We start from the raw sequence: 13,626 nt of genomic DNA on the forward strand, positions 1-13,626 counted from the left end.
CATTGCTAAGAAATAACACCAAAACCTGAAATCCTATATAAAATTATTCTTATTCTCCAGTCATGTGTGTATGTAATTGTAAATATACAGCAATAGTGAAACTATGCAGTGAAATATATGCTTAAAAGGAAACCCCACAGAACATTTATTAATAATTATTAGCATTTGCTTTACTTTCTTAGTTTTATTGGCTGTCAAATTGATATTTTTATAGAGTTGTGTGCCACAACCATGGATTCTTACTCCTTTTTGGCAATATTTTTCTTTTAGGTATCTTTTGATTTTTTTCCCAGGAGCACTACTTTACATTTCTCTATAGAAAATTTCTTCCACTGTGAGAATTTGCAGTCAAACCATTTTTCCACAAATCAGGGCAGTTCATCACAGTGGAGGCTGTTTGAAGAATGTGCTATAAAAGTTTGCTTGGCAGTACAATTGTCTGGGAGAATAGTAGAGTTCAGAAGCAGCTACTTTCTGCAGTTGGTTTTCCATCTCTGACAATGGACAGTCATATAGATTTTACATTTACTTTGGAGCAGTAACTCTTGAGATGGAGTAAGTACCATGGGAATGCAGATGCAGAGCCTGAGACTTTTTTTTTCTTTAAAAAAATGTACATGAAAAGTACTATTTTCAGCATTTCCTTTTCATTTATAGCAATTCTTCACGAGGATAATAAATAGCAAATTATTTTCTTCAGAGGATTGAGAGGATTACTTAGTTAATGTTTAAAAAGCACTTTGAAGATAAAAAGCACTATTGAGCTGCTTAAGACTTACTGAATAGTTAATTATCTAAAGGTCCCATTCTCCCCCCTACAGGTTATTTCTACATAGGGGAGAGTAAATTCTGATCTTCATATCATGACTTTCAAAGCCAGGCTTTTTAAATCTTATTGGTTTCAAAATTTGCTTTTTTCCCAGCAGCCTGGATCTGATTCCTTTGAAGTCAATGGCAAAAGTCCAACACTGAAAAAAAATCCACTAGAGCATAATGTAGCTGTTCAGAATAAACAAGTTGAAACAGTGGTTAGAGTGCCTACCCATATTATTTACATTTGGTCTCAGGGCGCATACATGTGTATGTATGGATTCATGTATACACTCACATGTGCACACATCTGCCTATGGGCACAATGGTTTGAGGATAAGTGAGACAGATTTTTTAATTTGGGACTTTAAGCATGTGGGACTAATTTCTTCATGAAGAGAAGTGCTTAGAGGGACATGCTGATCTTGTTGTGACCTTCTATGGGCAAAATGGATCTCATTGCAAGACCTTAACACAAAAGATGTATTCTTTCATAACAGGGGTAGGAAAATAATAATAAGTCTCCACACCAGGTGCCTGCCCTGACAGCTGACAGAGATACCTACAAAGAAATGGAGAACAAGGAAAGAGTTTTTGAACTCAACATTCCAAGTCAGCCCTTGTCCATAACAGTGGTTGAAGGTAATTACTATCCTATCCAGTCTTAGTTGTTAAAACTGCTTGATTCCTTCAGTCTTAGCTGTTAAAACTACCATAACTAATCAGTGTAAGGTAGAAGTTACTTTCTGCTGAGGACAGGAATCTCCCTTCACAGTAGGTAGTCTGGAACAAACTGTTGCATGCATACAAGATTTTACTGTAGAAGACATCAGTCCTCCAAACACCAATGCATATATTTAATTTTCCAAATATTAAATACCTGTTGATTCTGGTATGACTAATTAGGACTTAGATGTTAAGTATTTCTTAATACTTGCATAATTATGGCCTAAATTTATCAATATATTGAGAAAAAGTCATGAGAGTTATGTATTTAACTGAAGTTCATAATTGATTCCTCCCTAAGACAAAGAACAGTATGTCAACCTGAACTCATTTAAATTTGACCTTTTAATGTGCTACAGCAGCATACTATCGTATGATTTTAGCTGTGTTGGCTCTTAAATCAGGGTCTAGATGTAAAAGGTCATACTGAATTCTTGAGTTGAATTTTTAACAAGGACAGCTCTTGAGTTTTTTGTGATTAATACCAAGAACTTGTAGGGATTACTAGAGGAAAGAATAAAAGAGTGAGAAGAGATTTGATTAACAAATTGCTTTCTGTATACCCTATTCTGTTTGCAAACATACACTAATAGGATGACATGAAGCATAGCTAAAGAAATTATGGTTAAAACACAATGCTATGAAATAAAAAATGAGTTGATCTTCATAGTAAGAATGTAAATCTTCGGTTAAAAAAAGAATGTTTGGCTTACATGTGTCAGACATTGCCAAAGTGCAGAGGTAATTATAAGTTTATGGCTTTATGCTTCTAAAATATTCCTCTCCCACAGGATCTCATGAAATATGTGTATGTTTACAGGAAATTGTGGAAATAGTGAGTCATCTGTTCAATAATTAACACAGGATAATTTCTTGAAAAACAAGATCAGCAGGGTTTTTTTATTCTGATTACAAAGAATTTAGGTTAGATACTTTTGGATATGCTCAAAACAAGGAGAATTTAAAAAGTATTATCTAAGTGACATTTGCTCTTTGGCAATACACTTTTACCACTAGTTGCTCCAGTTCTCTAAACCCTAACCATGTATCTGTCACTAGGATCTTTTAAGACTTCATTTTCTCACTGATATGGGGAGCACAAGATGCTCCCAATTCATGGAAAGGCTCAGGTTTCTCCAGTTCAGTAGGCTTATGGAGTTTTTCATAAAAACAATTGGAGAGATTGAAGGCAAATGTTGCTAAATGGCTTCTAAAAAGTGATCAAAATCTGAATTGTCTGTTCTATTCTCAAACACTGCAAAAAGGAAAGGAACGATGTCACTCTATGGCTCTGCTAAGTTCAATGTAAGTAGAGCAACAAAAAAGCTGTGTCATATAAAAAATTCATACACATATGCACTACTAACCAACCCTAATTACTAGCCCAGTGAGTCAGAGCAGTGAAGTCCAGGGACTGTGACACTCCCTCTGACCAGTCTCTGTGTCAAGCCCTTGGGCAGAGGCTCAGCATCACTTCATAAGCAGTTCCACCTGAGGCACTCTGCTTCCACACTTGGATGTCCACATAACATCGTCTCCAGCCCCAGCCTCTAGTACCAAGTGTCTTCACAGACAGGGATTGATGCAATCAGATCACAGCTCTCCCTTCCAGCATTTCAGGTACCATTCCCTGTCAGTTTTGATCCATGGTCCACACCAAGGCTCAGGTCCTCCTTGTATGTCAGGTGTGGCTCATTATGCTCAGGCCTTGTTTGCAGTGTCCTCTTGGCCATGGCTCATTATAATGAACCACTCAGTCCTTGGTTAAGGCAAAGCCATGATGTTGCTTCATGTGAAATGAAGGACATTTTCTATGGCACTTCACTCAAAGCGAGCATTTATTCCTGTCAGGTGATAGTTTGTGGAACTCTGCTATGATTTTCTACTTCATGTTGCTGCATACTAAATGCTGGAGCTGCCTGTGAGTGGTCTAGCTCATGATGTAAATTACAAGACCTATTTGGGTTCCTCCAGGTCACATCTGAAACCACAGCTCCAGGGGGAACAGGAATAATGTATAAGCAATATAGAGAGCAATCATTTTTCTTCGGCTGCATCTCCTGTTGCAGGAACTGCAAGAAGAAAGGGCATAGAGTCACCACAACACATAAAATATAACTCCAGGATATTGTTATAATGATGTAGAAATATAATGAACTCTTTCAAGTCTTTCTTATAGACAGCCCTGTAGAAATGAATGCTACTTTCATAATGAAGAAAATTCAGGAGCTTTATTGCTAAAAAATAGAGCTAGTTCTTACAAATGCTCAAACAGAACATGATGTCCAGCATAATGAATATGCTAAATGAATTGCCACAGGATACAGAAATTGTTCTACAAGTCTTGTCCATTAATCTTTTAAGAGAATGAGAATCTGCTGCAACACTGGAATTTTGTTTTGGTACTTTCTAATTTAAAGCTTACTGTAGTCTTCATTTCATTTGGACCCTGCAAATAGTAGCTAATGAAATTTGACCTCATAGACAGAGCGTAAAATAAATAATATCCATACTCATCAATTAAAAAAGCAAAATCTATCAGCACACATTTTAAATGTATGTAAAGAATACATTTCTGAAGTGCAGAAGTACTTTAAATTCATACATTGACCTGCATGACCTTTTTATCAATATACCCCACATGAATAATGCAGCCACCCCAAGCTCATGCCATTAGAAATTGTAATAGTTGTCTGACATGCACAAGCAATGTTACGCCGGGGATCTATTTGGCCCAGAGCGTTCCATTAAAACACAAAGTGAGTTTCAAATGTACATGTTAAAATGAAACATCAGCTATAATGAAAAAGGAAGCAGAACAGAGTGGGCTTTACTTATTAGTGTGCATTTTCCTTTTGAGAAAATTTTGCCACGCTTGTACAATACCTAATGCCATTCCATATTTGGGGTACAATCAATCCACATTTTATTTTGCTTTTAAAATTCTCCTATGAAAGGTGTAAGGCAATCAATGCTCTAGAGAGATCTTGGTATTATTTGAGTTTCTATTGCTATTTAATAAGTAGTTTTCAATAAAGCCTTGATTATAGTCCATTGTGTTAGTCACCATATAAGCACTGAGGAAAATGTGGACCCTAATCAAAATGTTCAGCATTTCTGTTTGAGTTATGAAGCTTTGGTAAGCTTAGAAAAAGACAGGTAAAACACAATAGAGTGGACTGGTTATTACTTGTTATTCAGATGTTATCTCAAACATTCAGACTGACGTCAGTCCACCATCTTCACATTCTTATATCAGTTCATATAGCAGGATTCTAAACTTTAGGATACCTAAGAAATTATCCTGTTGGAATTACTGGGTTTTTTAAGTGATTTTAAAGACCTTTAACACTGCACAGTTGAGTACTGGATATTACATAGCTTTGAAAGACTGTCTTTCTAACACTGCAGAGCTCAGTGAGGAACTGAACAGTTCCTCAGTTCCCTTTGGCAGTGAGGAATTCAGGCATGGCAAGAGGAAAACTCAAAAAGTGCTTGTTGGTGTTATTTTACTGAGCAGTGAATCTACCTTCAGAGGCATCCTTGATGTGACAAGTGTATTCCAAAGTGTACCCGAGGTAAAGCAGCAGTGGATCAGTGACAGGAGAAGGTCATTTAAGACTTTGACAATCCTGAATTTATACTGGCTTGGCCAAAGAATGCAGGTGAAAAGCCTTTTAGTGCGTTTTTGGAATTTTAGGGGGGCTACTAGTGAGGAAAGCAGTTTTCCCTAACACCAGATGCAGATGAAAAAGTTAATGCTTCTGGGAGGCAGACCTAGTCCCTAAAGACAATGCATGTAGCCTTTGGATTCCTATCTCTAAAACCATTGTGGATACTATGTACACTGGTATTTCTGAATCTCAAATATTATCGATAAATTTATTCCATAAAAATGAGTACCTACATTTATGCACTGCTCCCCATTGTAAGATGTTTTTTAATAGAAGGCAGCCAATGTTTCACAACTTTAAGGACATTTGTGTTTGAGTTGAAGCCATTGTACACATCCTGTGATTACTTTTATGCAGTCTCACAGTTTAATATTTAGACTAAATTTTAGTTGACTAAAACAAATTTATTTATTCATTTTCTTGCTTCATTTTTCAAACTGGAACATAGTAAACAATTTCTTCATATTCTGAGAGAAAAAGGGCAGATTTTATATAACAAAACAATACAATACAAAAATTTAATATTTTAGATTATTATGATAAACATCAGATTTCAGCTTACAGTGAATTTTGTAACAAAGTGGTAAAGAGGGATTTGGAAGAGAAATAGTGAGAGGTCTCTTCCTAACATTTTAATACTGCTGAATTTGAAAAGTTTATGAAAGTTTCCATCATGTATAATTACTGTATCTACAAGAGCATTTCATGACACAGAAAAGGGCTATACTTAGTAACAGCCAGCTTGCCATCCTGCCTCATTTTTCAGCATTCCTGCTTTTCTTGGAGGTCATTTTTAATGACTATGTACAAGCACCTGAAAAATCAGGTGCATAAATTAACTACCAATTAAGGTAGTACAAAAAAAAAAAACAAAAGAGGAAAATGTAATTACTTGTTTCTATATATAAGTCCACTCATTATCATATGGAATGTGTGCATGTTTATCTTGTGCATGTTTATCACATAGCAATTACTGAGGCACAAAAGAAAAGTGACATTTTCATTGTGTTGCAGTCCTGAAACTTCATATAACATGAAGCAAAAGAACCTGCTTTCAAATTTATGTCACTGCTCAATGTGGAAAGAATGTTATCACAATTTAATTTAGCAAGTGCTTAATTATTTCTGTGTAACATTTCCCCACATTTGATATCACTGTCTGTCTGGAGTGGCTGTTGACCTAGTTTTCTATTAAATGCAATGAGAATTTTAAAAGTGCCTTTAAAGCAATGAATTTTTCTTTACTGGATTACACATGGCAACTGAAATTGTGAATTCATAATTGATAAACTTTGTTGCCACTATCAATAGTGAACTAGCATTATTAAAAACATCTTATAAATACTAATGGCATCAAAAAACACAGAATGTTGAGATTCTGTGATTCTGTGAACAACCAGTATGTCTCTCCAGTAGATAGTATTTTAATCTTTCTTTTAATATTTCAGGTAGGTTTACTTTTGTTTAAAATTTAACTGCTAGAATAGAAAAAAGAAGACAACCTGGTAGTGACAATGTCTCTTTTATATAATCAGCTTTGTTTCAGTTATTCAGGTATCTTTTAACTATTTTATTTATCTTAATCTTATGTATTTTAACTCCCACTGAAACCCAGGAGAATTGATATGTCCAAATTCCTTTGAAAATATGATGCCTAGAAGTGAGAACCCTACTCAAAAATGTTGAGGTTCTAAAACTGAGGTTCTCCCCTGCCTGAGGAGATTCAAGCCAAGTATCCTCAGAGCTGGTCCTGCCTACATCCAGAGTAAAAATACCACTCACCCATATGTAGAATTTAGTTACCATCAGATGACATAATGGTTCTATAGCTGTATATGTTTCATCAATTTTATTATGGTGGTTCCAAGCTTTTAATGCTAATGAGACACACAGGTAGAAACTAAAATCCACATATGGTAAATACTCCCAAGTACCTGTGACCTCTCCCTTGTGCATCCAAGCATATTTGCTTCTACTTTTTACACTTTTTTTACTTTTTTCAACTTTTTTTCCCAGAAACACCTCTCAAAGTAAACATTATAAGAACAAAAGGCTAGTAATTAGGTTGTTGCTGAAACCTCAGAATATAGGATGACTGCATACAATTAAAGTAACATGCAGACTGTAACTTATAGCATTAGAGACATTTACTGTATGCTTTTTTATTTTCAGCACTATAATAGCTATGGTCTGTATTCAGCACCTGCTGGTAAAATTAGCCTCAGCTAACTGCATGTTATTTGTCTCTCTCTGTTTCATTATTCACCACCATTTGTTGTTGTGTCTATACTATTAGCACCACGTGAATCACCTTAAAGCAATTTAATCAGCCAAGATCTCCTGTCACTTAATCCTGGTCAGCTTAGGCTGCCCTGGTATTAAGTGAATGCATAAGGTAGCTCAATGGAAGAAAATTAAAGGAGATCATGTTGTAATAGAAATTGCACTCTTATTATTTGTATTTCAACTTGGTTGCCCTTTAGTAAGTTTTCCCTTTGGTGACAAGGGGTGACAATGGCCTTTAGTAGCTGCTAGTGTGATACAGCTCATAGGGACCACCCTCTGCTGCCTCTCAGACCAGTTTTTATCTCCCATAAAACTACTTTAAAGTATGCAAGTCAAGCTTGGCAATATTGTCATGGTCAGCCATGGACAGTCTTTTATCTGCAAATACATAAGAAATATTCAGGATTTTTATTTAAAAAAAATCTCTATTTTTCTTTTTATTCACAGTGTTTTCCATATTCCTAGAAAAAGAAAGGCTGAAGCCAGAAACATATGAGAAGATCAAGGAAGATGCAAAGTGAGCTGGAATTCTGTACAGGCTGGTAAAATAATAAGATTTATTATAAGATCATATGATTAATCTTGTATGTAAGATTTTATTTGCTCATGTGAGAAGTTTTCTGTGAATTTGTTTTCTGTTCCAAAGCTCTCAGTCAGCTTTTGGCATTAGGCAGATGACCAGCATCTTCTTTGCATTATTTTGATCACATATCAGGACCCAGGATATTAAAGTAGTGTTGTGGGGCTTCCCAGTACTTTAAGGATACACTTCTGATATTTTTTTGTAAACAGGAGAGAAAAATGTCTCTCTTTTTGGTGATTATTTTAATAGTTAACCTTAGCCCTTTTGACCTCTCTGTTTCATATAAATACAAGAGCAAGACCTGTGTTTATTTTCATGGCAGGGAGTACAGAATTCTCTTCACTCAAGAATGATGATTTTTACCTCCATGCCTTTACATACATTTGTAAAAAACTCCCAATGTTCAGAAGGAGAAAAAAGAATGAGGAAGACCAGTATTATGCTACTGATTCTTCATCTCCAGGTGGTAGAATACTGCAAATCATGTGAACTCAGATGACGAATCTCAAAGGAAGGAAACATTTCCTCACCAGTTATGCCTTTTTATAATGCCACAGAGACAGATGTGATGCATACCAAGAATAAGGGTACAGGCACAGAAGCTGGAGTGCGAGTAGATAGAGTCTGTAGTTTCTTCAGGTATCCTCACAGTTTACCAGGAAGTCATTAGGCAGCTGGAAGCAGAAAGTCACTTGCTTCTCCCCTGTGCCTTTTCTGTTTGGCAGTTCCTAGAAGGGGAAATCTGGAACCTGTGGATACCACATCTGGGATAAGGTTTTTTAAAGTTATCCATGAGCACTATCAAAATATGAAATGTCTGTAGGTTTTGAAAGATATATTGCATGCAGAAGCTGATTTGTATGTTATGCACATGAATTTAAAGATAAATGATGCTTCTCCCCCAAGTGGAAAAGACTCTGGAAACTTTGGAGCAGCAGTTACATGAGCTTCCATCCCTCACTCTGAAGGAAACTAAATGAAGTCACATGTCTAACAATACAGATACACTGCTGAGCAGCAGCCAGTGGGAGAACAGAGTTTGCTGACAAGAAGTGAATAACAGCAGAAGGTAAAAATCCCAGGCAGCACTAATGGTCCTCAAATAGTCTTGTGTGAAATAGAAATACTCTAAGTTAGAATCTTGAACTTCAAGGTTTGCAGTTTTTTAGCTGTACAATATTAGAAAACTTTGTAGCATTTTGTGGAAAGTAAAATTGGTGTTCCATAAGTGATATTCTAAAAAAATTATAACATTGGATTATTCCCATGCAAAGTGCTTCAGATTTTATATCCGTACTTTTGCATCTTATACTTCCAATTTTCAATTCAACAAAACCAAGTAATATCAAAACAGCTGAGTATTTTAAACATTATGTATATCAAAATCAAATGGCATTTTTGTCTCTGAAAAGAACACACTTGGGAAAGGATAAAAATGCAGATATTTTCATCAATTTTTCCCAGAACTGATAGAAAATGGATCTTTATATCTGCCTAGCCCCAGTCTATTCCAGTCTTATGTGTTTATGTGACTGGATCAGCTTTGGAATCTATATATGCAGCTACATATATATATATATATATATATATATATATATATATATATATATGTATATACACACACAGAATACTTGAGCACTGATATATATAACTACCATGCCTTTATCAGTCAGTATCTGTCCTGCAGTGTTTGTTTGGGGTCTTTGTTGTTGTTTGTTTTTTTGATCTATTCAGTAAACATTTCTTCATCACCACATGCACAAAACTACAAATGTATAGCTCCTGTTTTATGTAAAAATGCTTTTCCTTCTTTATTTGAACACATTATTGACGTGCATTTTAAAAGAAACTCATCTGATCTGATAGTCTGTAACAGCTTTCTACTTTGTCACTGTTAACATTTTTCTCTAGATGCATTTAAAGTCTGTGCTCCTAATTTGCCAGGAGCTCTAAGAGAGAGAGATGTAGAATGCTGAATATGTACCACATCTTTCACGTGGTCCATCTTTTTTCAGTATGCAACAACCAGCTATATTAGCATCCAAGTCATGAATCATCACATCACATCTCAGGAATGCCAGTTATGTTCAATTTCTTTTCCACAATAAGAATTTCTCATTCCTTTTATTGTGGAGTCATTAGGGAGTCTCATAGGATTTGTACATTAGCAACTGAAAAATGTCATCTTTTGACTTTGTGGGTTTTGGGATTTTTTGGTATCAGTTTAGTTTATTCATGAGGGTGCAGATCTAAATCTAGTACATTGATAACCAAGCTAGCTGCAAATGAGCTATCTTGGGTGTCAACATCTGTCAAGTTGCTACAGCATAAAATTCAGAATTCAGCGTAGGCTATTATACTCAGATATTATCTGAGATCACCTGAAACTGGGATTGTATTCTGTTTGCTTCCTTACTTCAGAACACTGCTCATTTAGTTCACTCTCAGCTGATTGAATCATCTCACAAGAACGTGGCTCACAAACTTAAGCTTTCTACTTCACACCAGTTTCCCAAGTAACAGTAAAATTTCAATACTTTCACTGCTAGAAAATCTTTCCTGATATTGAGCACATATCCTCTCCCCTTCATGATGTAATTTTCAAAGACATTTCAGTTACTTATTCAGATCTGTTCAGAAAGCTCTGAAGATGGAGATTCCCAGCACTGATAGGTCACTAAAACAGTGAAAGAGACCAGGGCTTATGCACCCATGCATGGATGTGCAGTGATATTTGGAAATCATGCACTAGCCTTTTAAAAAATGTACTTTTTTTAAAACAAAACAAGAAAAAAATCTAAAGTCTCTCACTCTTAGACCTTCTCTTGAAATGTATCACATTTTTTCCTGTTACAACATTCACTTCCAAAGCTCCCAAACTGCTTCGCTCTCATTTTAAACAAGAGTGCCAGATGGTACTTGACCTGAGGCCAAACATACCTTCTATGTCTTGTCACTTCCTTAGTTTTAATGTGCCTTTTAAGAGAGTGATATCTTTTCCAAAGCAGCACCAAAGATGTTAAAGCATTTTTTGAAGCTCCTCAACTCCTCTAATTTACCCTTTGCTTTTCACTATCTTTATGTGTAGAGTGATGATCAATGTGCCCATCTCATGGCAATCCTTTTCACTGTTCATTCACTTCTCATTAGCAGGGTGGGAAGGGCAGTGAATTTGTTTTCTCCATGTAGTTAAAATAATTATCAGCCTACTCTTATGCCAAAATACAATTCAGAAGCAATTCAGAATCAATTATGTTGCAGAAGACCTCTGAGATCACCAAGTCACACCTATGGCTGAATGCCACCTTGTCAATTAGACCATGGCACTGTGTGACATGTCCAGCCTTAAACACCTCCAGGGGTGGTGACTTTGCACCTCCCGGGCTGTCCATTCCAATGTTTCATCATCCTTTCTTCGAGGAAATTCCTCCTAGGGTCCAACCTAAACCTCCCCTGGCACAGCTTGAGGCCGTTTTCTCTCCTCCTGTCATCAGCTGCTTGGGAAAAGAAGGCAACCCTCCAAAAGAAACTCTCATTCTGACAGTAACCATAAAAAATCATATTTGATATGTTCTGTTTACTTTGTTGTGCAATTAAGACCATACAGGATAGCAGATGGAAACTGATTTCCTCACCTGATATTCCTCACTTGTAACTATTTCATTGGTACTTCATTGTTCTGAAAATTTCAGTATCTGCCTATCAGTCCTGCAGCCCTGCACAGCAAGTCCTGCAGCAAAACCCTGGGTACAGCTCAGTCTCTGCTGCAGCTGCTCTGCAATGTCCAGTTTTCAGGTAGTTCACCTCTGCTATCACATTTTCAGCCAGTTCTATCATGTTTTTCTGTTCCTAGGTGTCTGATCCATTTAAGTCAGTGGAAGGGTTGTAATAATCTTCAGTGGGCTTTCACCGTCCACAGTCAGTCTCTCCTGTCACAATGTGCCTTTCACCAAGTTCTTCTGATACAGAGAAATACCTTGGGAACAAAGCAGAGAAATGTTTGTGATCAAATCCTACAAAAGCTTATTTGACCAGAATTCTGAATTCTCAATCAAAAAACTATTTTTCCTCTGAAAACCTACCAGTTTACCAGACAAGCAAATGAAGGCAGTGAATTAACTTAATATCTCTGCAACATTTTATACTAATTTAAATTCACTTTTTTATGGCCTTTGCTCAAGCTCAGAGAAAAAATAAAGAATTTTGCAGGATAGTGTTTAGTTTCTTGTATTCTCTTTCTTTTTAGAGTTCTAGTAAGCTATAGTGGAAAAGCATTATTGAAAGCTCAGTCAGAAGAAAGTATGGGATTGCCTTGTCCTGTCCAATTCAAAGGGTAGATAAAGGGCCCTGGAGACCTTGAAAAACCAAGTTCACCATGGTGAGTTTAATTCTGTGGGGTTTTTCTCTGGACTAAACTTGATTGGCTATTGGGACAAGGAATGTACGTATTTTGAAGCATTTAGAACTCTTTTTAAATACTTGGGAATACATGATTTTTAACTCTACTATTGTTTTTTATGACCCTAAAAGGTCACATCTATTCTGCAGTCAGAGCAGCTCTGCAGGGAATCTTGTCTCTGACATATGCCAAATTTTGCAGAATCTCAGCCACCTAATTGCACATCATGTACAGTGACTTTTAAGGAGTGTTTTTAGAGCCTCGAGACTGCTACTAACCTTTAAAAAGTCCTCAATCAATTTGTTGTGTCACTGCCTATCACCTGTTTAATTTTTCTATTGTATAGTTGTTAAGATAGAATATATATATATATATATATATATATATATATATATATATATATATAAAGAAACAGCCAGCCAACAAACAACAAAAAAATCCACCTCCTACCCCCGCAGCTTGACTAATTCCTTTGTGTGCACAGAAAAATTTGCACCACCCATATTAAGGTGAAAGGATCTCTCTAAACAATCATGTTCTTATGGCTCATAAAAGGCACATCTCTGGCTTAATTACAATGGCATCTTTTACATAAATTTAAAATATATTAGCCCCTTCATGTGGTATTTCCTTAGAAAACTCTTGCATGGCCTCTTCTAGTGCTGAATATTAACTTGTAGGACCAAATGTTGTATAAAGATTCAAACTATCATATGGATTTTGTCTCTCTGTATAAAATGCTGAAATATACATTTAGTTCTGAAAGAATCTTCACTGGAATTAAAAGGAGTACATAGTAGATGTTTAAATTCAGTGGCAGCTGAACTCTTAATTCACAGGATTATCTGTAAAGGTCTTTGCCAGTATTCTCCCGTGCTTTTGATAAATTTAGGAATTAAATATTAACATGTGACAAGGTCTTTATTACTAAAACTTATACTTTAGGAAAATTAAATGTGCATATATATTTTATTTGTATAAAATACTAACAAGGAGTTTATAAACTACTACATTTTCCATCTAATTTAAACTGGCTTTCTTTTTGCCCAGTTACTACAAAACTGAAATTACTGTAGATTTCAAACATTGAATCATTGCACTTTATACTAGAGATTACTCTAGTAATCTACTCTTAGATTGAGGCAGAT

The 13,626-nt window shown here is 35.8% G+C and overlaps 1 protein-coding gene across 1 annotated transcript in view; it reads left to right on the forward strand.

Moving 5' to 3' along the window:
- The window catches only part of LOC131561362 (heparan sulfate glucosamine 3-O-sulfotransferase 1-like), a 92,903-nt gene that overhangs the window by 12,169 nt on the left and 67,108 nt on the right, over positions 1–13,626 (forward strand). Inside the window, exon 2 of the mRNA XM_058810644.1 lies at positions 7,944–8,038. Within this exon, the coding sequence (XP_058666627.1) occupies positions 7,989–8,038 (50 nt within the window). The 5' untranslated portion in view covers positions 7,944–7,988. The remainder of the gene's footprint in view (positions 1–7,943; positions 8,039–13,626) is intronic.

The sequence above is a fragment of the Ammospiza caudacuta genome, chromosome 9 (assembly GCF_027887145.1).
Source record: "Ammospiza caudacuta isolate bAmmCau1 chromosome 9, bAmmCau1.pri, whole genome shotgun sequence".
Lineage (NCBI taxonomy): Eukaryota > Metazoa > Chordata > Aves > Passeriformes > Passerellidae > Ammospiza > Ammospiza caudacuta.